Raw genomic sequence first — 24,000 nt, forward strand, 5'->3', positions numbered from 1 at the left:
AAATGCACCAAAATATATGACCTATTTTCACTGAGAAATAGATATTTTTAAAATGGGGTGTACTCATTTATGCTGAGCACTGTACATCATGTTTTGTTAAAAAGTACGACTCGCTTGGAATCTCACCTGAGGTGGTGCTAAAAAAAAAAGTATCAGGTACTGAACGCATTGTTAAAGCCCCCAAAAGTGAGCCATACCAAAACTAACTGCACCATACTGTAACCGTACAGTGGAATCAAAAGTGTTAATGAGCTCTTTATGAGAATGAAATCACCCAATAGCTGTAGCAACAGTGCCTGACGCAAGTTTTTAACCTCCCAATCTTCTGTCAAAGCCATGGGTTATTGCACTAATGTGCTCTGAAAAGAGGGCTGATGGTCTCTGCTCACCGTCCGTCAATAAAACCGACTCTCCAGCCACTGCCAAGACTTCTCATTAAATGCACTGGCTAATCCAATCATGTCAGCGCCGCTGTGCATCCATGCAAATTATTCCACAGATTTGCGTGAAATCATCTGCTCACACACAGGTTTCCTCAGGAACACCGCGTATGGTAATTGCCTTCTCCTCATTGGACGTCTCGCTGCTTTTGCCACGCCCTCTTCTATGCCACTATTGAGACTGGAATAATGCAGAGGTCACTTTCTCAGTACGCCGGCGACAAGCCATGCTGGCATAATTGCTTCTGGCTGCATTTGTAGTTGGAATCACGGGTTGATAATCTGCATGGCACTATTTGTGTGGGAAGTGGCATTCTGCAGAGCCTTTTTTGCTGTTGTCCGTTATGACAGTGCACACACACAGGTTTGTTTTTGTGAATTTTGGGGACATTTCATTAAATTCAATTCAATTCATTTTTCTTTAAGGTAAGTGGTTGCAAACCATTTATTTAAGCTGAATTTAACAACCCAGCCTCATTCTGAATGCGTAGTTTTTTTTGCAGTTTTTGTTTTCACTTATCCACCAGAGGACACTGTGTACGCTTTTTCAGATCTTAAATTTCTCTCTCGAAAAATGTCATTCACGCCTGCTCTTCTCATGTAAATACACGAGGCCACTTTCAACTGACTGACTGACCGACCGATACCCCTACCCACCCCCTTCCCTAAATCCAACCTATAGTATTTTAAAAAGCTCCAGTTGACCCGCCCACCCCTTCCCAAAACCCAACCAACAGTGCTTTAAAAAGCTCCAATTAACCAGCGCCCACCCCCTTCCCTAAACCCAACCAATAGTGTTTTCAAAAGTACCGATTGACCCGCCCACCCCCTTCCCTAAACCCAACTGACAGTGCTTTAAAATGCTCCAATTGACCAGCGCCCACCCCCTTCCCTAAACCTAACCAATAGTGTTTTCAAAAGTACCAATTGACCCGCCCACCCCCTTCCCTAAACCTAACCAATAGTGTTTTCAAAAGTCCAGATTGACCCGCCCACCCCCTTCCCTAAACCCAACCAATAGTGTTTTCAAAAGTACCGATTGACCCGCCCACCCCCTTCCCTAAACCTAACCAAAGCGTTTTCAAAGTTCCAGATTGACCCGCCCATCCCATTCCCAAAACCCAATCAACAGTGCTTTAAAAAGCACCAATTGACCCGCCCACCCCCTTCCCTAAACCCAACCAATAGTGTTTTCAAAAGTACCGATTGACCCGCCCACCCCCTTCCCTAAACCTAACCAAAAGCGTTTTCAAAGTTCCAGATTGACCCGCCCATCCCATTCCCAAAACCCAATCAACAGTGCTTTAAAAAGCACCAATTGACCCGCCCACCCCCTTCCCTAAACCCAACCAATAGTGTTTTCAAAAGCACCGATTGACCAGCGCCCACCCCCTTCCCTAAACCCAACCAATAGTGTTTTCAAAAGTACCGATTGACCCGCCCACCCCCTTCCCTAAACCCAACCAATAGTGTTTTCAAAAGTACCAATTGACCCGCCCACCCCCTTCCCTAAACCTAACCAATAGTGTTTTCAAAGTCCAGATTGACCCGCCCACCCCCTTCCCAAAACCCAGCCAACAGTGCTTTAAAAGCACAGATTGACCCGCCCACCCCCTTCCCTAAACCCAACCTATAGTGTTTTTAAAAGTCCAGATTGACCAGCCCACCCCCTTCCCTAAACCCAACCTATAGTGTTTTCAAAAGTCCAGATTGACCCCCCCACCCCCTTCCTTAAACCTAACCAATAGTGTTTTCAAAAGTCCAGATTGACCCGCCCACCCCCTTCCCTAAACCCAACCTATAGTGTTTTTAAAAGTCCAGATTGACCCGCCCACCCCCTTCCCTAAACCCAACCAATAGTGTTTTAAAAAGCACCGATTGACCCGCCCACCCCCTTCCCTAAACCCAACCAACAGTGTTTTCAAAAGTACCGATTGACCCGCCCACCCCCTTCCCTAAACCCAACCGACAGTGTTTTCAAAAGCAAGTCAGAAAAAGAAAAGCCCTCGCGGCAGCCTGAGTTTTACCACGTTTTCAGATTTTACCACTTTCTCACTCTGTTATTTACTTATTTTATTTTCTGGCTTTTGTTTTACCCGCTTTCTGTAACTGTTCTTGACTTGAGCCCCATCATCGCGGTCAACTCCTCTCTGCGTCTCAAGCCTACCAACGTACACGGCAAGCCACTGGACAAACTGGTAACAGCAGAAAAGCCGTCCACATGGAGGAAAGCAGCCAGCTGGTATGGTGAAAAGAAAAAAGAACGGCTTCATACCGCACCGTAGCGTTCGTTTTAAAGACAAAATACAGCCATGTGTACCTCTGGCGACATAATTTGGGATCTCCAGAAATGTATGTAGAGCTACGTTTTCAGAGTGAGCCTGTGTTGGAATTTAAACAAACAAATTAAGTTGATCATTAACAAATTTAATTTGTTGGTTTAAATTCAGCCCATATAAAAAATGTTAATCCAGAAATCCCCATCCAGAAATCCATCCATCTTTAAATCTATAAACGCATAAGAGCCCTTTCCTGATATCTGCTGTTTCTTCATGATGCATTGCCTACTCCCGAGAGTTTGAAAAAGCTGCCTTTGGATGGATGCAGGGCCTGCTGTGTAGATGTACAAGCACCAGGGAGCCGTCTTGTAAGACTTGGAGCCTGAAGACTGCAGAAGCCTTCCTTAAAGCTCAGATTACAGCTGATAACTTCAGCGTGAAACTGCCAACAGAAGCAGCCCCGGGCGATACGCGCTAGCCGACAGAGCAGGCGCAGCACAACATTAGAAAGCCATTACTGTGACTTATTGTACGCTTTAATGCCTTGAGAGGCTGCTGTGAAGTACTAACTGGCAAACAGAAGACAGCTGCTTGTACAATACACTCCAGTGCGTCAGTCTTTCTCTGCCTGGAGAGCTTTTGAGCAGCATGTTGGGTCAGCGGACAACAGAGTTTTCCTTTCATCTGGATTTAATCGTTTATGCAAAAATGTATTGGAAATGGAGTTCATTTGTGCAGTGGCTTGAAGGCAATAAAAAGAAACATGTAAACATTTAGTATTTAACTCAGAAAGTGCAAGTAGCTGCACTGTAAAAAGTTATTTTAACAATTGAATTAGAGACAAAGCTAAACATAAAATGTGTAGTCAGTTTGATTTGATAAGTTGAGCTGACTAGAAAGCTTCATTCATTCATTCATTCGTTTTCTTTTCGGCTTAGTCCCTTTATTAATTCGGGGTCGCCACAGCGGAATGAACCGCCAACTTATCCAGCACATGTTTTATGCAGCGGATGCCCTTTTAGCTACAACCCATCTCTGGGAAACATCCATACACACTCATTCACACTCATACACTATGGACAATTTAGCCTACCCAATTCACCTGTACCGCATGTCAATGGAAAATTACAGCTTCACAACATTGTCCAGTGACAAAACAGACCTTGAAATGGAGACATTCTCTTATCTCCTGCTCATGAGAGTGTTGCTTGAAACAAATTTGTTGAAACAAGTGTTGCTTGAATCCACACAGTCATACGATTATAACAATACAGAATAAAGCCACTATTATAGGAAAATAATAATAACATATAAAAACATAATCAAATGACAAATAATGATCAATAATAATAATCAAATCATTAAGTAATAATCAAATAATAATTATATAATTGACTAATAATCATATGATTAAATAGAATATTTAAATGAAGAATAAATGAATAACAAATACACAACACAAATGAATAGTTGCTTTCTTGAAGCAACACACATAAGTTTGCTTCAAGGATTCTCAGATCCTTAGTTAGATTCTTCTAACAAGAACTAACAATGAACAACTGTATTTTCATCAACGCTAACAAAGATGAATAAATACTGTAATAAGCATGTTGTCCTTATTGTAAAGTGTTTTGTTGTATGTAAATGTTCTCTAAAGCCATGGAATTCAGCTGGATATAACGATTATACCCCTAAAAGTCTGGCACATCTATGATATATTTCATGAGTTCACACTTGCAAACTAGCCAAAGTAAATCCAGAGCTTTAGAAAGATTTTGGGGATTGATTCGGGAAACATACTTAAAGGGATAGTTCACTCTCTTTTTTTACATTTACTCATACTCTATAGCTAGTTTGCGTTTTTCTTGTCCTGTCGAACAAAAAAGAAGATATTTTGGAGAATGTTGGAAACCTGTAACCATTTTACAACTCCTCTTGAGGTAAACAGATGAGTTTTACCATTTTTGAATCCATTCAGACGATCTCCAGGTCAACACTTGCAATCGTTTCAGAATAAAGCGTATTTGGCGTGCTGTCCGGGGAGAGGGCTCTGAGCTCGGGGAGACACCCCAACTCGAGTTATTCCCCTTATCAGGGAACAGAGAGGAATTGGGATTCGAGCGAAGTATCTAGCCCGGCCCCAGAACGCTCCCCCCGGGATTGTAATGCTTAAAAGGTGAGGTGACGGGGTGGTGGAGGGATGCTAAAGTCGTGAGATGCTGCAGGTAAGACAGCTTTGGTATATATTGGGGTTTGATCAAGAACTGATTGGATAATGGAATTATTGTCAATGACGTATTTGATACTGAAACTTCTGCGCATGCTACTTCTAAGTTTACAAAACATTACATAGTCAGAATTATTAGCCCCCCCTGTATATTTTTGTCCCCAATTTCTGTTTAATGGAAAGATTTTGTTTTCAACACATTTCTAAACATAATAGTTTTAATAACTCATTTCTAATAGCTGATTTCTTTTATTTTTACCATGATGACAGTAAATAGGCAAGGCAAGGCAAGGCAAGTTTATTTATATAGCACATTTCATACACAGTGGCAATTCAAAGTGCTTTACATAAACAGGAATAAAAGAAACAAGTATAAGAGAAATAAAAACAAATAATAAAAATGGTAAAAAAATAAAAATAAAATAAAATAAATAAGAATAAAAGCTGATAAAATGTGTCATAAAAGAATTAAAAAGAAGAGAAAAACATAGTAGTTTGATCTGTCGGACGTAGCACAGTGCTCATTCAGTAAAGGCACAGCTAAACAGATGTGTTTTCTGTCTTGATTTGAACGTGCCTAATGTTGGAGCACATCTGATCATTTCTGGAAGCTGATTCCAGCAGCGAGGGGCGTAGTAGCTGAAAGCCGATTCACCCTTCTTTGACTGAACTCTTGGAATTTCTAGTTTATTTGATCCTAAAGATCTGAGTGATCTGTTAGGTTTGTATTCAGTGAGCATATCTATAATGTATTGAGGTCCTAGGCCATTTAGTGATTTATAGACCAGTAATAATACTTTAAAATCTATTCTGAATGTAACTGGGAGCCAGTGTAAATACCTGAGGACAGGTGTGATGTGCTCTGATTTCCTGGTTCTGGTCAGAATTCTGGCCGCAGCGTTCTGGATGAGCTGCAACTGTCTGACTGTCTTTTTGGGGAGGCCAGTGAGGAGGCCATTACAGTAATCCACCCTGCTGCTGATAAAAGCATCAACAAGTTTCTCTAAGTCTTCACTGGAAACAAAGCATCTAATTCTTGCAATGTTTTTGAGATGATAGTATGCTGATTTACTAACTGCTTTGATATGACTATTGAAACTCAGATCTGACTCCAGAGTCACACCAAGATTCTTGACCTTATTTTTTGTTGTTTGACCTTAGAGCCAAGATACGCATTCACCTTGAGAACCTCATCTCTGTTCCCAAACGCAATCACTTCAGTTTTCTCTTTGTTTAACTGTTTAACCTAGTCAAATAACATTTGACTAGGTATTTTTCAAGATACTAGTATTCAGATTAAAGTGTGGGTGTAAGGGTAATTGGGCAAGTTATTGTATAATACTAATAATAATGATAATAATAATTTTGTGATGTAGACAATTGAAAAATAATATTGCTTAAGGGGGTTAATAATATTGACCTTAAAATCGTTTTAAAAATTAAAAACTGCTTTTATTCTAGCCGAAATAAAACAAAATAGGAAAAATTCCTTGCTCTGTTTTATATCTGTTATCATTTGGGAAATATTTGGAGAAAAAAAAAATCACAGGAGGGCTAATAACTATATATACAGTATATTTCCCATTGACCCAGTTCTTGTTTTCCAGTTTGCTTTTAAATGAAACTTAGGCTGTAACTCTTATACTTCTGCCGGTAATTACTATCACTGAACGCCCTCAGTTGCCGTATTCAGCATTACACCATATGTATTTCCAGTAAAGAGCTGATGAAAAGCTCCGATAACAATGCGAATCTCTAACAATCTCTTTTGTGCATCGCCTCAAGAAAGTTTCTCCACGGTCTATCACCCCCACACCAATCTCTGCGGCTCCCAAGGCAAATATGAGATGAATATGCAAAGTGCCGCCTCCATTATTACATTTCTCCTTTTGTTAGTTTTCTCTCTGTTGGGTTTGTAATTACGAGCTCTGGTTGCTGCCGAGAACAAAAAAGCAGTAAAGCAGGGAGTCCCGATGCAGCTGGTGAGCGATTGCTCCGGGCTTTCCTGGAAGTACAGACGTCCGCATGCGTTTGATTAGAGCTCCTACAGTCGAGCTTAGTGAATGTATAAGTCAAGCTCAGATTTTAATATGGATGGGGGTGCGCAGAACGTCTCCACTTTTCGGAAACTCTGGAGCTCTGGAGTTACATGGTGATTTTGCCCTTAATGGTGTGCTTTATTAATGCGCATACACTCAGCTGACAGGTTACTAATGGTAACGCAGCCTGCAGTAATGTTCGATTTATACACTTGAGCCAAAGTAAATCCAGAGCTTTAGAAAGATTTTGGGGATTGATTCGGGAAACATTCTTAAAGGGATAGTTCACTCTCTTTTTTACATTTACTCATACTCTATAGCTAGTTTGCGTTTTTCTTGTCCTGTCGAACAAAAAAGAAGATATTTTGGAGAATGTTGGAAACCTGTAACCATTTTACAACTCCTCTTCAGGTAAACAGATGAGTTTTACCATTTTTGAATCCGTTTAGACGATCTTCAGGTCTGACAGGAGCACTTTTAGCTAAGCTAATAGATCATTAAATCAGATTAGACCCATTAACATCTCACCTATATCAGCCTAGAAAACAGCATAGTCATTTTGCACTTAATGATGTGCTTTATTAATGCGCAAATAATCCGAGCCGAAGTAAATCCAGAGCTTTAGAAAGATTGCGGGGATTGATTCGGTAAGCATTCTTAAAGGGATAGTTCACCCTAAAATGAAATTTCTGCCATTATTTTTTCATACTCCACTTGCTCCAAGCTATTTTTTTGTTCAGTTGAAGATAGTTTGAAGAATGTTGGAAACCTGTAACCATTTTACAACTCCTCTTCAGGTAAACAGATGAGTTTTACCATTTTTGAATCCATTCAGACGATCTCCAGGTCTGACAGGAGCACTTTCAGCTTAGCTTAGCATAGATCATTAAATCAGATTAGACCATTAGCATCTCACCCATATTAGCCTAGGAAATAGCAACTTTTTATTTTCCATCAGGACAATTATCAAAACTGGTCATTTTTTTGTGAAATGCTAATGGTCTAATCCGATTTAATGATCTATGCTAAGCTAAGCTAAAAGTGCTCCCGCCAGACCCGTAGATCAGCTGAAGGGATTAAAAAATGGTAAAACTCTAGCGTTGATGAGCCTATTTTTTTTTTAAGTGAAAATAGATTTTAATAAGGATGGGGGTGCGCAAAGCATCTCCGCTTTTTGCAAACTCTATAGCTTTTAGTGAGAAGCCCGATTCGCATAGTCATTTTGCACTTAATGATGTGCTTTATTAATGCGCATACACTCAGCTGACTGGTTACTAATGGTAACGCAGCCTGCAGTAATGTTCAATTTACACTCTTGAGCCAAAGTAAATCCAGAGCTTTAGAAAGATTGCGGGGATTGATTCGGTAAGCATTCTTAAAGGGATAGTTCACCCTAAAATGAAATTTCAGCCATTATTTTTTTCATACTCCACTTGCTCCAAGCTATTTTTTTGTTCAGTTGAAGATAGTTTGAAGAATGTTGGAAACCTGTAACCAACATTATCTTCTTTTGTGTTCAACAGAACAAAAACAAAAAAAGAACAAAAAATGCGTAACTCAAGAGTGCATAAATGGTGGCAGAATGTTTATTTTTATTTATTTTATTTATTTTTTTGGGGTGAACTCTCACATTAAAGGAACACTACACTTTTTTTTTTTGAAAATATGTTCATCTTACAACTCCTTTAGAGTTAAATGGTTGAGTTTTACCATCTTCGTATCCATTTAGCTGATCTCTTTTAGCTTAGCTTAGCATAGATCATTGAATCGGATTAGACCATTAGCATCTGCCCGTATCGGACTAGAAATTAGCAACTTTTCCTTTTTCGTCATTCTTAGTACATGATGACTAAGAAGAGTCAAGCTTTAAATAGAACAATTATCAAAACTCTGGTCATTTTTGAGTGTGATGCTAATGGTCTAATCTGATACAATTAGCTAAGCTTAAAGTGCTCCTGTAAAATGATCAGCTACATGGATTAAAAAAAAAAAAACTCAACTGTTTAACTCTAGGGGAATCATAAAAGGAGCCTATTTTCAATTTTTCGAGTGAAACTTGTGGTATTAATCACTAAACCTGATCACACTGTGTAATTTTTAATTACTTTATAATTTGTAACATTTTTCAAAAAATCTCCTTTTGCGTTCAACGGAAGAAAGAAAAGTAAATGATGACAGAATTTCCATTTTTGGGTGAACTGTCCCATTAAATCCTGCTTTTTTGTATTTTTGAAAAGTGGAGGTATGCATCATTGATATGTGAAGCGAGTATTGTCATATACTGTATTTGCACATTTTAATTGGGCAAACAGTTAAACTGCTCCTATATATTTACTGCTCTCTCCTTATTTCGACTATGGGTGCCGTCATTATGAATATCTGCATTCAGAAACACACTTGCGCTCTTCTCGTACATTTGCCTTTTTGAAAAATCTTTTCTGCATTTCAAATATATGTTAATTTAACCACCTTAAGCTCTAAAGAAGGATGTTTCCTCATTTTATATATTGATTTGATAGTGTTTAGTAAGCATCGGCCTGTTTCGGATTTAACTAATAATGGATCAGGGTCTTAATCACCTCTAGACTGTTTGCCCTCTAAAACCTGCTTTATACACAAGGACAAATGTGTGTGTGATCGTTGTGCATGTTAAGTACATATGATAAACATGGTAAACATACAGATGAAGATTATTAGTCCTCCTGTGAAAAGTGTATCCTTTTTTATGTTTCCCAAGTGCTGTTTAATGGAGAGGATTTTTACAACACATAACTTATTTATAATAACAGTAAATAATATTTTACTAGTTATTTGTCAAGATATCCAGCTTAAAGTGACATTTAAAGGCTTTACTAGGTTAATTAGGTTAACTAGACAAGACAAACAGGAGTTTGTTGTGTAGCCAATCAAAAAATATTTTTAAGGGCAATAATGAAATTGACCTAAAGTATAAGGATAATTAAATAAACAAACACATATAAAAATATAAATTACACAATTAAAAAAAAGATTTCTGCTGCTTGTTCAAGCAACTTATTTAAAATGAGCGGAATCAACACAATTCTTGAGTTTTTTTTAGGCACAACTTAATTGTTTTATTTTAAACCCACTTAAATTTGTAAAACAAGTAAGTTAACTTAATTGGTTGGTGTTGCAACAACACGAAGGAGTTGTGTGGAACCCAGCGTTTTATTTTCAGTGTGTTTGTGTGTGTGTGTGTGTATGTATATACTACCTGACAAAAGTCTTGTCGTTGATCCCGGTTGTAAGAGCAACAAATAATAACTGGACTTCAAGTTGATCATTTGGAAAAGTGGCAGAAGGTGGATTTTTCAGATGAATCATCTGTTGAACTACATCCCAATCATCACAAATACTGCAGAAGAACTACTGGAACCCGTATAGACCCAAGATTCTCATAGATTTCAGTCAAGTTTGGTGAAGGAAAAATCATGGTTTGGGGTTATAGTCGGTATGGGGACATGTGAGAGATCTGAGAGTGGATGGCAACATCAACAGCCTGAGATATCAAGACATTTGTGCTGCCCATTACATTACAAACCACAGGAGAGGGCAAATTCTTCAGCAGGATAGCGCTCCTTCTCATACTTCAGCCTCCACATCAAAGATCCTGAAAGCAAAGGTGGTCCAGGATTGGCCAGCCCAGTCACCAGACATGAATATTGTTGAGCATGTCTGGGGTAAGATGAAATAGGAGGCCTTGAAGATGAATCCAAAGACTCTTGATGAACTCTGGGAGTCCTGCAAGAACGCTTTCTTTGCCATTCCAGATGACTTTATTAATCAGTGATTTGAGTCATTGCAGAGATGTATGGATGCAGTCCTCCAAGCTCATGATGGAGTCAGACACAATATTCATTCTGTTTCCACTGCAGCATGACTTTATACTGGACATTATTTTTGTTGAAAGTCACAAGACTTTTGTCTAAGCAAAGTCAGACCTTACTGTCCTAATTAAAGACATGATCATATTTTATTTTGGTAAAATAAGCGTAATCTAGAGGCCTTTGCCTTTCATATAAGCCACTTCTTATACCACATGATCAACTAGAAGTCAAGTTATTATTATATATATCCAAACCAGACTGAAAAAATACTTTTTATATAGAAGAATAGGAACATATAATAGGAAATACTACAAACAGCACTTGGGAAATATTAGATTTTGGTCATTAACTGTAAAACAACAGAACTTTAACAGCTTTACTATGACTTTAATACATCCATATCTAAAATGGGAATTTTGAATCAGTTGTCTGTATTTTATTAAACTTTTGCTTCTAATAAGTAACTAGACAAGAGCATTTGGCCTGCAATTTAAGTTTTAGAAAATAATGTCCTTGTATTGTTGATTTATGTTCACCCCAAAATTATTATAATTTTTTGCTAAAGAAGTTATGAATTAAACACATACTAATTTATTAATTTGTGTACTTTAATTAATTTACTAATTAATAATTAGAAACCCCTTTGATAAAACACCACAGGAAAATCTCGAGGATTTTCTTTTAGTTGCATTGTTTTAATTTCTTTAAAAAAAACTCGGAAGCTAACACAATCATTAAACTGTAAACAAAAACCACAATAACTCTCCACGATAACTGGCGCTATTTAAAAAAAAACACATTTATAAATGAGTTGCTCAGTTTGCAGTCTTTCACATTAAAAAACACAACCTTTAGCTGGCTGGAGAGTGTCAGCAAGAAAGATTGTCCTGTTTGTTTCTCCAGACGGGTCTTTGTAGTTGTTTGGTACAAGCTCCTTTTTTGTATTAATGCAACAATATAAAGCAGGACTCCTGTTGTTCCGGGGGGACGTGAAGACTGAGTAATGAACCAATTAGCAAACACTGGAGTGAGCAAACACCTGAGGGACTGCAGTCCAAACGCAGCCGATCAAATCACATTCCTTTACTTATATAGCAGATAATAAAATACAGTGCACTTTGTAGATGATCAAAGGACATATTGAGGTTGAAGAGAGGGATTTACTAACCGCTTACATCAGCATCCTTCAGACAATCTGTGAAAATTTGTCATTTCTAGATTTTTTTCAACTATTATGGTCTATTTAGTAACTAAATTAGTACATTTGAGGGAAAAATTTGCTAAAGGGGATCTAATATGCCAGATAATGTTTTAAAACTCTTTGAAACTGACCCTTTTAGGCTTTGACCCTAATTGTGTCATTTTGGTGACTGTCGCTTTAAATTCAAATGAGATTGTGATCTTTTCAAAAGAGGGCGGAGCTACAAACGGCTGTGTGTCAGCCAAGCGGCAACCTCCCGCTCTCCCTCGGGAAGCTAATACGGAAGTAACTGAAACTGCAATTCATCAAAATTCCGCTAGTCCTGGCTCCATAATAGAGCAAATATGAATTGAGCCCACTGTTAGAATGGCCAACTTTACAGCAGAATAAAAGGTGTTTACAGCCTGGTACAAAGAACGATTTTGGTTCATATAGCTATTATTACCCTCCATGACAACTGTGAGGGGGTGAATTTTTTTATAACTCATCCATTTCCTTTATATTAGGTTATATTAAGTTTGCATATTTAAGGGCATGGCCACTTGAGTGACAGCTAGGTCTCGCTGGTCGCCGTCACTTCACCTCAGCTGAATCCGGCAGATTAGCCACTGATCTCGGCAGATTCATCGTATTTTTGTGTTGTTTTATGTGGCTTTACACAGTCAGCTGCCTTTTGGGATTATTTCTTACAATTATCAGATGATATGGGATGCTGTGTGCACTTAATTGTGCTCATAAACCATTTGTGGCCTCGTTTCCCATGTGAGTAAAGTTATATACTTGTATACCATCTCTATAAATGTATTTGTTTTATTTAAGATTATTTATCATTAATATTTTTCTTTAGACCTGTAAAGCACTCCAGAATGTGACAGATTGATTAGCTGTAGGCTCTAGAACAGTCATCTGAAGCGTTATCATACAGTGTTATGCTGGAGTTCATCAATAGTCCTGCATTTACTAACACAGACTACATCTGAAGTGTTTGGAAGTAATTCACGTTTTCCTCCTGTAGAAAACGTCATAAGAACAATGCTTAGTGTCTCAATGTGTTACAGCAGTGTTTTTAAAACACTTTATTGATATAGTGTACAGCCAAGCACATGTGGTCAGAACACAAACGAGTCGCAGGTAATAAAGTATTAAGCGTTTCTCCCAAAGTAAAGTCTGTCTGCCAGGTGTAAGCAAAGTGCCAGCAGGTGTCTGTAGCTCCGCTCACTCTCCGCCTTTTTGCCCTTGTTTGGTATCCCGCCGTGGGTGCGATAACGCGCGAACAAAATGAAACACAGCATTTTTTACAGTGTAATGAATTTTCATACCTTGAAAAGTAGATTCATGTGTGAAAGCAGAAGTAAACGTGACCATCACAAGCTCCTTCTCTGCAGAAATAAAGGTACACGAGCTGTCACAGGGGTGGTACCTTTACAAAAGGTACACATTTGTACTTAAAGGGTCCATATTGGTACCTCAAAAGTATATATTAGTACCTAAAATTTTTAAGAGGAACACTTTGTACTTTTTAGTTACTAATATGTACCCTTGAGGTATTAATATTGACCATTTAGGTACAAATTTGTACCTTTTAAAAAGGTACCACCCCAGTGACAGCTTGTGTACCTTTATTTCTGAGAGTGTACCAGTCATCATTATGATATGATGTTAGACAATACTGGTCAAATGTGTTTTGAGAATCCAATCGTTTTTTTATTCCTCCACTGGCACTCGGAGAGTCCGCTGGCAGTCTGTCCATCTGGCGACAGTGTAACTTTTATAGAGACGCTCTCCTGTTCGCTGACAGCAGTCGTGTGGAGCCATTATGGAGAACAACATGTCTAACAAAATGGCTTTTGGTTTTGCGAGCACATGGCTAAAGCGCGAACACAGACTGCCTGCATCTGTCTCGACTACAAATGAACAATCCTGAAGGAGAACTTAGCCATATGGACAACAGCACCAGCACTAATGGCTTTCAGCGTGATTTCTGTATTAACGAGAAGCTGAGATGTTTCCAATATCTGAATGTTGAGATGTGTGACTGATGTATTCTTCTTTTGAAGCCAGAGTGTTCCAGATTTATTCACAGGCTATAAATTTTACATGCGCGCCTATAAATATCACATGACTAGCTATTATCTCAGAACTGCCTTTATGGGGTTGCTGTAAAAATTGTGTTAATAGGGCAACAGCCTGTCATGATTTTAAAGATATAATAGTATGATGCTTTGTAAGTCCTCGCTTGGTTCACTGGAGAAAATATATGTGCTGTAAGTGTTTACAGGATCATAAAAATGAATTAAAGGGGCCCTGTTATGACCCTATATATAAGATGTAAAATAAGTCTCTGATGTCCCAAGAGTGTGTGTGTGTGAAGTTTCAGCTCAAAATACCACGCAAATAATGTTTTAGAACTCTTTGAAACTACTCTTTTTAGGCTTTAATCAAAAGTGTGCCATTTTAAATGACTGTCGCTTTAAATTCAAATGAGATTGTGCTCTTTTTAGAAGAGGGCGGAGCTACAAATGCCTGTGTGTCAGCATAGTGGCAGATTCAAAAACAAGACTAGCGTCCTATGCTATTGAGGGAGAGATGGTCACTGGTGGGCGGGGCTTTCCCCCTCTGATGACACGTACAAAGGGAGAATGCCAATCAAAGTGTTTCTGCAGACTGATTTTATCAAGTGTGATTAAAAAAATTTTAATTAACTAATTTGTATCATTAGAGGCTGGTTATATTCACACATTGTAGCCACACAACTGTGTTTAAACGCCTTATAAGAGTGATTTTTGCATAATAGGGCCCCTTTAAAACTGATTATTGATCACCGGCTCATTTCTTAATGCTCGGTTTGGCTTGCATGGGCTTTCAAGCATGTTAAGGTCTGCATTATTCGAAGTATGCAACCTCTGAAGTGCACAGGCACAATTGAGGTAATACGCCAGGTAATATGTGCGACCAAACGCACCAATTGAACGCACAGCCTATAATGACATTGAGTAGAAGAAACTGTTGAATAAAGTCGTCCTTTTTATTTTATGTGTGCACAATAATAGTGTTTTTCTCAAGCGTGATTATAAAAATTAGAATGACTTAATATTGACCATTGGAGGCTGGTTATATTCACACAACTTTAAACTGCTTCCACAAAACTGTGTTTAAACACCATATAAAAGTGATTTTTTGCATAATATGTCCTCTTCAATGTGTTTCCAGAGTAGGAAGGAAGCAAAAGTGAGTCGTTTTTACTAATCTTGCCAACCCCATCTGTCATGTAATGCATTGATTCAATAAGTTAAATTGTTCTGTTATATCTAAACAGTATGTATGAGCCTTAGTTAAGTAAAAAAAAGTAGAACATGACCTATAGTACATTCAAATCTTGAAGGCATGGCCTGTGAGTCACGCAACAGTCTGCTTTGTGTTCTGATTGGTCTGTTATTCACTGAGGTTTCACACTCACGTTATTTATAAAAGAATAAGGAAACAATGGGGTCTGATGTTCACGGTATGCCCATTTCCATACACTGAACTTTTATTATTTGACTATGTGCCTACACCTTGAATTGTTAAGCTGAGTCAAATTAAGCTTATGAGTCATTGAAATTATATTATGTTAAACTGACTTAAAACAGCTTGCGTAACTTATAAAATTAAGTGAGAATATGATTAACTTAATTTAATAAGTTACAATGAGCTAAAAACATTCATTCATTCATTTTCTTTTCGGCTTAGTCCCTTTGTTAATCTGGGGTCGCCACAGCAGAATGAACTGCCAACTTATCCAGCACATGTTTTACGCAGCGGATGTCCTTCCAACCGCAATCCGTCACCGGGAAACATCCATACACACTCATTCACACACACATTCCCTACAGACAATTTAGTTTACCCAATTCACCTGTAGCACATGTCTTTGGACTGTGGGGGAAACCGGAGCACTCGGAGGAAACCCACCCGAACATGAGGAGAACATGCAAACTCACACACAGCCGAGGCTCGAACCAGCGACTTTCTTGCTGTGAGGCGACAGCGCTACCCACTGCGCCACCACGTCACCCAGCTAAAGCATATGTGTATATTCAATCATTAATTTTCTTTTCGGCTCAGTCCCTTTATTAATCCGAGGTCACCACAGCGGAATGAACCCCCAACTTATCCAGCGAATTTTACGCAGCGGATGCCCTTCCAGCTGCAACCCATCTCTGGGAAACATCCACACACACTCATTCACACACATACACTACGAACAATTTAGCCTACCAACGTCACCTGTACCACATGTCTTTGGACTGTGGGGAAAACCGGACGCAAACGCAGGGAGAACATGCAAACTCCACACACAAACGCCAACTGACCCAGCCAAGGCTCGATCCAGCGACCTTCTTGCTGTGAGGCGACAGCACTACCCACTGCGCCTCTGCGTCGCCACAGCATATGTATATAATTCTATATAATTTTTTACAGTGTAGGTATACCCTGTATTTTCTTTATAGGGCACCTATGTACCTAAAGTTTGGTAATTCCTAGAAAAGCTGGACTTATCGTGTTTTGACTCGGAATTGATCTCATTACCGTGGGTTCATATTTTGAAGGTTTAATGTCCTTTATCTACTGTATTTCAGGGGCATATCAGGAAAAAACTGCGGCACGATCGTCCTGTCAGCTGAAGAACTGGGCAACTGCAGGGTGAGTTTCCGTCTTCAGAGAGTCTTTACACATGTACACAGTGTTGTATTCATTCAAGGCCGGGCTGAAAATGCATTTTTAAGCAGATTGCCTGCAATTTACTCTGTGACCTTCAATTAAAACCACTCGGTCTCATTAAAGCTCAGAGCGCCGCTGTGCACATAGAAAACAAGATCCTAGTTTATGAATTCACCCATGCACGACCAAAAAAAAAACAGCAACTCTTAACCGCAGGGGCCTTTGAAATAGAAAAATACGATTTTATTTGAAAAGGTCATGGAGGATTGTGAGCATTTGTCAACATGCTGCAAGATAAATTGTGAGGGAATGAAACCAATCGATGATTTTTTTTTTTTTTTTTTTTTTGCACAATCGTCCGTCTGGTTAGATGAAGGAGATGTGTTGACTTAAATGAAGTCCGCAACATCAGAACCAACGTCTAATAAAAAGAGAGATCTTATTAAGACAGAGGCTGGACATTTTCAGCATCGCCCTCATTTAAAAAGGTCAGTTCAGTCATAATATTAAAAGTCAAGAATACCTGTTAGTATGCACCACAGGACTCCAGTTCTGAATGTCATTATAGAGTTATGCATTAACACAAATGGTCAGTGGTGGAAAGAGTAAACCACACTCAAGTAAATGTACACACTCAAGTAAAATGTAATGCAAGTAGAGTAAAACTGTATGAGTTTAAAGTAGCGCTGTTGAAATATACAAGGGTAGTGGTATTATAAACGTATATATTAAAGTCCCTTTAATGCAAGTCATTACACTTTGCGGCCATCTTTGAAACGCCTCTTGGGCAGCACGCTCGGGCATTCTGTTGAAATCTCCCGGGTTTGCGCGCGCAACTACTTGTTTTGTAGTCGCTTCATTACGAAACACCTAATGACTCGTTATCAAGACGACTCTTTTGAAGCACTGTGAGTCGACTCTTTTATAGATGAACAATAGTTTTAAACACTGTACACTTACAGATTTAAGCCTTAGCTGGATATTTCACTTCACTTATGGCTCGTTTCCACTGACTGGTACGGTACGGTACGGGTCACCTTTATCACGCTTGCGTTTCCACTAACAAGGGTACCCTTTTGGTGGGCGTGGTGTATGACAGAAAGTTTCAGTCGACGTCATTCTCGCTCGAGGAAATGTCTACAATAAAGCTGTATGGGTCGCTCACATATCATATGAAAAGCACTTCTCACAAAACAGATGCTTCATACACATAAATACTTGTGTAGAAATGTTTATTACTAACTTTTCAATGAACATGAGTTGATTATAACTGCAGATCAATGACAGTGCGAAACAGCCTACTGTAACGTCTGTAATTATATTAAATAACTAAATAAATGAACATATATAAACACATACAGCCCCTTAAAATCTCCGATATGTTACCTAATACAGAAGAACTACACACAGCAGACATTTCGCCCGTATTTAGGTTCGAAACAACAGAAATTATAGCCTACAGTCAGTGAAAACCTCTTATCTGTGTATGTAAGCTTCAGCAGCACATGTAGCCTCTGTTAGAGAGTAATTCAGTCATTCCCGGTTCATATTAGTCCAAAATGTGAAGATAATAAGTTAGTTATACATGGCATTTTGTTCGCGTTTGTTGAAAAAATAATGTGCTCCTTTTTTTCCGGCTTCTCCTTTGTTTCTTCACGCTTCACTCTCGCGTTTGTCAGTGTCTGACAGGATCGGGTTTCAAAAGCACGTCAATAATCAAGCGCAGGTTATTATCATCAGCTCAAGAAGTTTGTTATTTAAGATATAATGTTAGACGCGCGCGAACGCTAGCAAGAAAATGAAACCGCTTGCGCCTCAGACTGGCTCGTAAAAAACTACAGGGCACAGGGTAAATCTGCTCTTCTTCTTGGATTTGTGGCTGTTCATCAAGATGACAACAAGGTTTGTTTAAGTCCAGATCGACCGTGGCTCATTATTATATGTTTTTATAATTCCGCTGTAATCTCTCGCTGTGTATTTCAAACATGGCGGGTTTTTTGTTTTCATTCTGGCTTGTTGCGTAAGCGAATGACGTATCTCTGTAAACCAATAGCGTTCAGCTGCGCGTGTGGCTCCACCTTTTGGTACCCTTTCTCGTGTTTGGTACCCTTTCGAAAGGGTGCCGAAAAAGTGGTACGGTATGGTTCTGTTCGGTAAGGTTTTTGACAGTGGAAACGGCCATAAAAGCGTACCGAACCGAACCGAACCGTACCACTCAGTGGAAACGGGCCATTAGAGCTGTGTTACACACTACATGGAAGGGCATTTTCAAAAACCCATAATATGGGCTCTTTAAAAGTAAACTTTGGTCACATTGAACCTCATGAAGGTGAACACTGGATGGAATTAGGAAGATGCACGTTAAAGGGATAATTCACCCAAAATTTAAAATGTCCTGTTAATTTTCTCAGCCTTGTACTATACAGTGTTTGGGTGACTTTTTTTTCATAAAACAGTAAAGATGATGTTTAGCTAAAACTGTTGTCTTTGAGATAAAAAAAAAAAAAAGCATATGCATGCAAATCATAAATACTACCTGCAGGTCCTGATGATGCACTGAGGTCTTATGAAGCGAAACGATCGGTGCAACACACACTGAATGCGTCATTATGTGATGAAACGCTACTCGTGTATACTTCAGTGTACGTGTTTAGAGCCGTTTGCCCAGGCTGTGAATAACCAGTAATGAAGCTGAAAATAATGTTCAGTGTGATGCACCGAGCCATCATTTTGCTTCATAAGACCTCAGTGCATCATCCAGGGACGTAGGTAGTAATTAGTATTTGCGTGGAATCTCCACATGATTGGATGCATGCATATTCCACATTATCTTTACATCAGGTTGCAAGAAAATGTAAGTGAACCCTTTGGGTTTACTTGGATTTCTGCAAAAATTGGACAGAAATTGTGTTCTGATCTTCATCTAAGTCACAACAATAGAAAAAATAGAGTCTGCGTGCACTAATACCACACAAATGTTAGGTTTTCATGGTTTTTTTAAAGGGATCAAAATTCATTTATCTCATGCATTCCTTAATGAATATAGCAATAAACTCCTTTGACTTTGAATATCTTGTATTAAACAGCTAACCATTCTCAGCCGTACCCTCTCAAATACTGATTCAGTCTTCAAAATGATTTGCTGAAATGACTCCAAGAGCTCCTAGTTAATAAGTAGTATTATACTAGTATAATACTAGTTCTCCTAGTAATATGAAGTAACACTACAGTATAAGGTTACAATGGTTTCCCTGCTTCTGAAAAATTCCCTTTATATGGTAACACTTTATTTAAAGAGGTGTTCATAAGACTGTCATGAAACCTTTATATGTCATGTCATGAATGGGAATGAGATTGTTTTCATGCTTATGGCAACTGTTATTAAGTGTCATTTGCTCAGTTATATCAGTTTTAAATGCAAAGATGACATTATTATGACAACTTGACAAAACCTAATAAACTTGACATTACCTAAACCAGGGATGGGCAAACTCGATCCTGGAGGGCCGGTGTCCCTGCGTAGTTTTGCACCAACCCTAATCAAACACACCTGCTTGTAGCTTTCTAGTGATCTTGAAGACACTAATTAGGGTGTTCAGGTGTGTTTGATTAGTGTTGGAGCAAAACTCTGCAGGGACACCGGCCCTCCAGGATCGAGTTTGCCCATGCCTGACCTAGACAGTATAACTTGTCATAAATCTGTCATAAACATGATTGTCAAGAGGCATTATAATTGTGTCATGATTATTTTTCTGATCCCGTTTTCACTGTGTTTGTCATTCAAAGGTCTCATTAAAAGTGTCAACACTCTGTCAAATCATTTTATTAGAGTGTCATTGGTATTTAATGACATTTTAATGACATATTTAGCTTGTACCCCTGTAGTTGAGGTCAAATTTATATGTATTAATGACGCTGTTATGAAATTCATGACATATTTATAATGGCTTCATGACAATCATGTTTATGACAGATTTATGACAAGTTATGTTGTCTTGGTAATGTCAAGTTATCTTAACAAAGACAAAAACAGGTTGTGATGTATTTATGTCAAGTTGTCATAACCAATAATGTCATCTTTGCTTTTAAAATGTCATAACTGAGTGAATGACACTTAATGAGTTGTTATAAGCATGCAGTGCGTCACGTCATGATTATAAGTGTTTAATGACAGTCTTGTAAACATCCCTTCAACTAAAGTGTTACCATTTATATTATTAATCATTTAAAGTACACTTATTTTCTCTGGAATTGACAGGATTGAACGCATGGAATGTAAACAGTGCTTATACAGTCAATCATTTCTGCAATATTCTGTAGATTTGGATGAAGGCGCAGCTACTGTGAAGTGTTTGTGATGCTCCAGTGTGCTGTGCTCTTGTTAGCGCTGTGACTGGACATATGAAACACCTTCATTACAATTTCAAAAGGATTTTCTACAGCTTCTCTGTTCTCTGGATCAATGGCAGACTTCATTTGTTGTTCTTTATGCTCCGCCGGGCCATATTTAACCCACCTAAAGCTTTAATTTGAGCATGCGTGAATGCGAAGCGACCCAGATCCCTTTAGCTCGCATGCTAACAATAAAGACTTGTTCCTTCCTCATTACAGTGTGTGGAAGAATATCAATGGAGCTTTTATTTGTACACAGCATTTGAGAAGAGGAAAAAACCAATAGAAAGAGCTCATAAAAACTTATCTTTGCCTTTTAGAGTAAAATCTCTGTGCTATTAAGCAAAAGGGTCAATGTTAAGAAAAAATAAATCCTGTTCTAATATTATCTGCAGAAAAAGCTAGGCTAGTTTGAAATGTCTGTTGTTTGAAACATACTCTATTTCTTTATTTGCATTTCTGTATTTCTAAAATTGCATTTCTCCATATAAATATACTTATTAATCATGTAAAAATGAGCTAAGTAAAACTACATTTATTTATAATTTTATAATTCATTGATCATTTTTTTGTAGTAACTTATCCAACACTGAATACAATACATACTAGTAATTAACTTAGATGCTACTAAGCATACTTCTTATTTATTATAACCATGTAATGTATTTATTTGCTTGATATTAGTAAATTAAACAGTGTGTCCACATTCAAGGCCCGTATCTGTCTGTCAGCAGTATCACACTGTATGATCTGTGATGAAAAGAGAAAAGAAATTGGACACAGACAGTATTGATAGTATTGATCTTTTTCTAACACCCTCGGGCGTATCGGCACTGTCTTTGTCTCTGTGGAGAATTCAGCATATAAAAGCAGCAAAGCCCCAAAATGACTGACAACATTAACAGATAACCTCTGCTTCACATTGACCCCTGAAAAACCGCCTGCTGGGAGTTGATAGCTGACTTTCATCACGCGCGTACATCATTAGCTTATGAATTATTCTCGCTTTCACACCAAATTGACTTCTTCTTTCAGATCTAAATTTGATTACATCGCTTCTCAAGAGCAGATTGCAACTCAGTTTTTCATTTCGAGCTAGAAGAATCTGTCTTTTGGAGATGATGTTGAAAAGTGGTCAGTGATTTAGATGATAAAACCATGGGATATTTCACAATCTTGCTCATGTTTTACAAGAGACTACGTCTATAAATTGGCCTCAGTGTGTCTAGACAAAGACTATAGAATACACAAGACGTGCCACGTGTATAGTTTTGAATGTGGAAAAGTGTTGTAGTCAATATGGTGAATCAAGCCCCGCCTTCTAGTACAGGAGCCAATCAGCGATCACCATAAACTGAGGACTCTCCGGGGGAGGGACTTGAACCAGACGTGAGTTTTTGGAGATTTTGTTTGATTCGAACGTTTAGAAATGAAACTAAAGAGACCATTGTTCTTTCATTTTATTGGGGATTCCTAATATGAAAATTAATCGTAAACTTGACAAGCTATTTTGCAGAATTTGATGTTTCCCCGTTCTTTCCCCATTATTAGTTAATTATGTTCAACTGTTTGTGTTAATTTACTACTGCTTATATTCTCCTCATGTCTGCTGTCCTGTGCCAGTTCGTCATCGTATGTTGCCTCATCGTATGTCATTGATCATCATTGTATGTTACCTTGTCGTGTTCCAGTCCTGATCCCTGCCAGCCTGCCCAGTCTAGTTTGGTTTGTTTGTTTATTTGTTTGGTTAATGTTTTCTCCCTCGGGGTAGTTTGTTTTGCCTTTTATTTTGTTTTATTATAAATGAATACTTATTTACCCTGCACTTGCGTCCTCGTCCCTTTTCCCCATTACCGACCGTGACACATTGATTATAAGTCTACTATTTATCCTTAATTGTACACACAGCGATATTGTAATATTGTTTTGAATTAGAGCACACTGCTGTTTTTGATTTCTATTTTTATCTATTTTTATTTATCTATTTATTTTTCTTTTCTCTTTCTTTTTTCCCTTAAAATACTGTGTACTGTTTATGTTCTACTCATTACTGTGTATACAACTCATTTTGAAAAACGCAATAAAAATAAATCTAAATGTGTTTAACGTACAGTTGTTCAAATTAATTACTTTGCAATCCATTTAACCAATTGAAAAATTTAGTTTTGATATATTTACTTTAGGAAATGTCCAAAATGTCTTCATGGAACATGATCTTGCCTTTCATAGATTTTTGGGACAAAAGAAAAATCAATAACTTCGACCCCTACGATGTATTTTTGGCTATTTCCAAAACACCCATGCAACATAAGACATGGTTTTGTGGTCTTTGGTAACATTGTACAAAACATGTAGGCTGAGGCATGTATTTTCAGTCTGAGTTGATGTATTCAGTGGTTAAAATAATGAATATGTGTATCGTTACACCCCCAGTCACCTGCATCACTGAGTAAAATCTTCTGTCTGATGTGATCACAGTGTGTATTAGCTGCTATAAGCTGGCAGAGACAGAATGTCAGGCTTCTTTCCCCATTGCCAGCCTCGTATCCAAGAATGCAGAACATATTTATGAGGCTTTGGGGCATCGCTGAGACCGAATGGCATTATTCTGCATCTGCAGCGGTGTGGTGTGGTGTGTGGGTGGAGATTGCATTCGAATTCATGTGCATCCTGAACTTTCCACCCCTCTCGTAAAGTGCCCTATTTAGGGCGCCTTGGCTTCAGGCATATATTCATACCAACTCATTTTCAGCGGGTGTCACTGATGATTTCTGCTGAGAGCCCTAAAGCTGCACTTAAAGTGTTATGTGGCTCTACAGCTGGCAGATTCCTGAAGGTTGTCATGTGAAAAGGCATCATCCGCCACTGGGCTT

General features: G+C 38.4%; 1 protein-coding gene across 1 annotated transcript in view; it reads left to right on the forward strand.

Annotated features, from left to right (window-relative positions):
* The window catches only part of cpne5b (copine Vb), a 210,742-nt gene that overhangs the window by 114,897 nt on the left and 71,845 nt on the right, over positions 1–24,000 (forward strand). Inside the window, 1 exon segment of the mRNA XM_056468243.1 lies at positions 16,654–16,717. Within this exon segment, the coding sequence (XP_056324218.1) occupies positions 16,654–16,717 (64 nt within the window).

Source organism: Danio aesculapii, chromosome 11 (assembly GCF_903798145.1).
Source record: "Danio aesculapii chromosome 11, fDanAes4.1, whole genome shotgun sequence".
Lineage (NCBI taxonomy): Eukaryota > Metazoa > Chordata > Actinopteri > Cypriniformes > Danionidae > Danio > Danio aesculapii.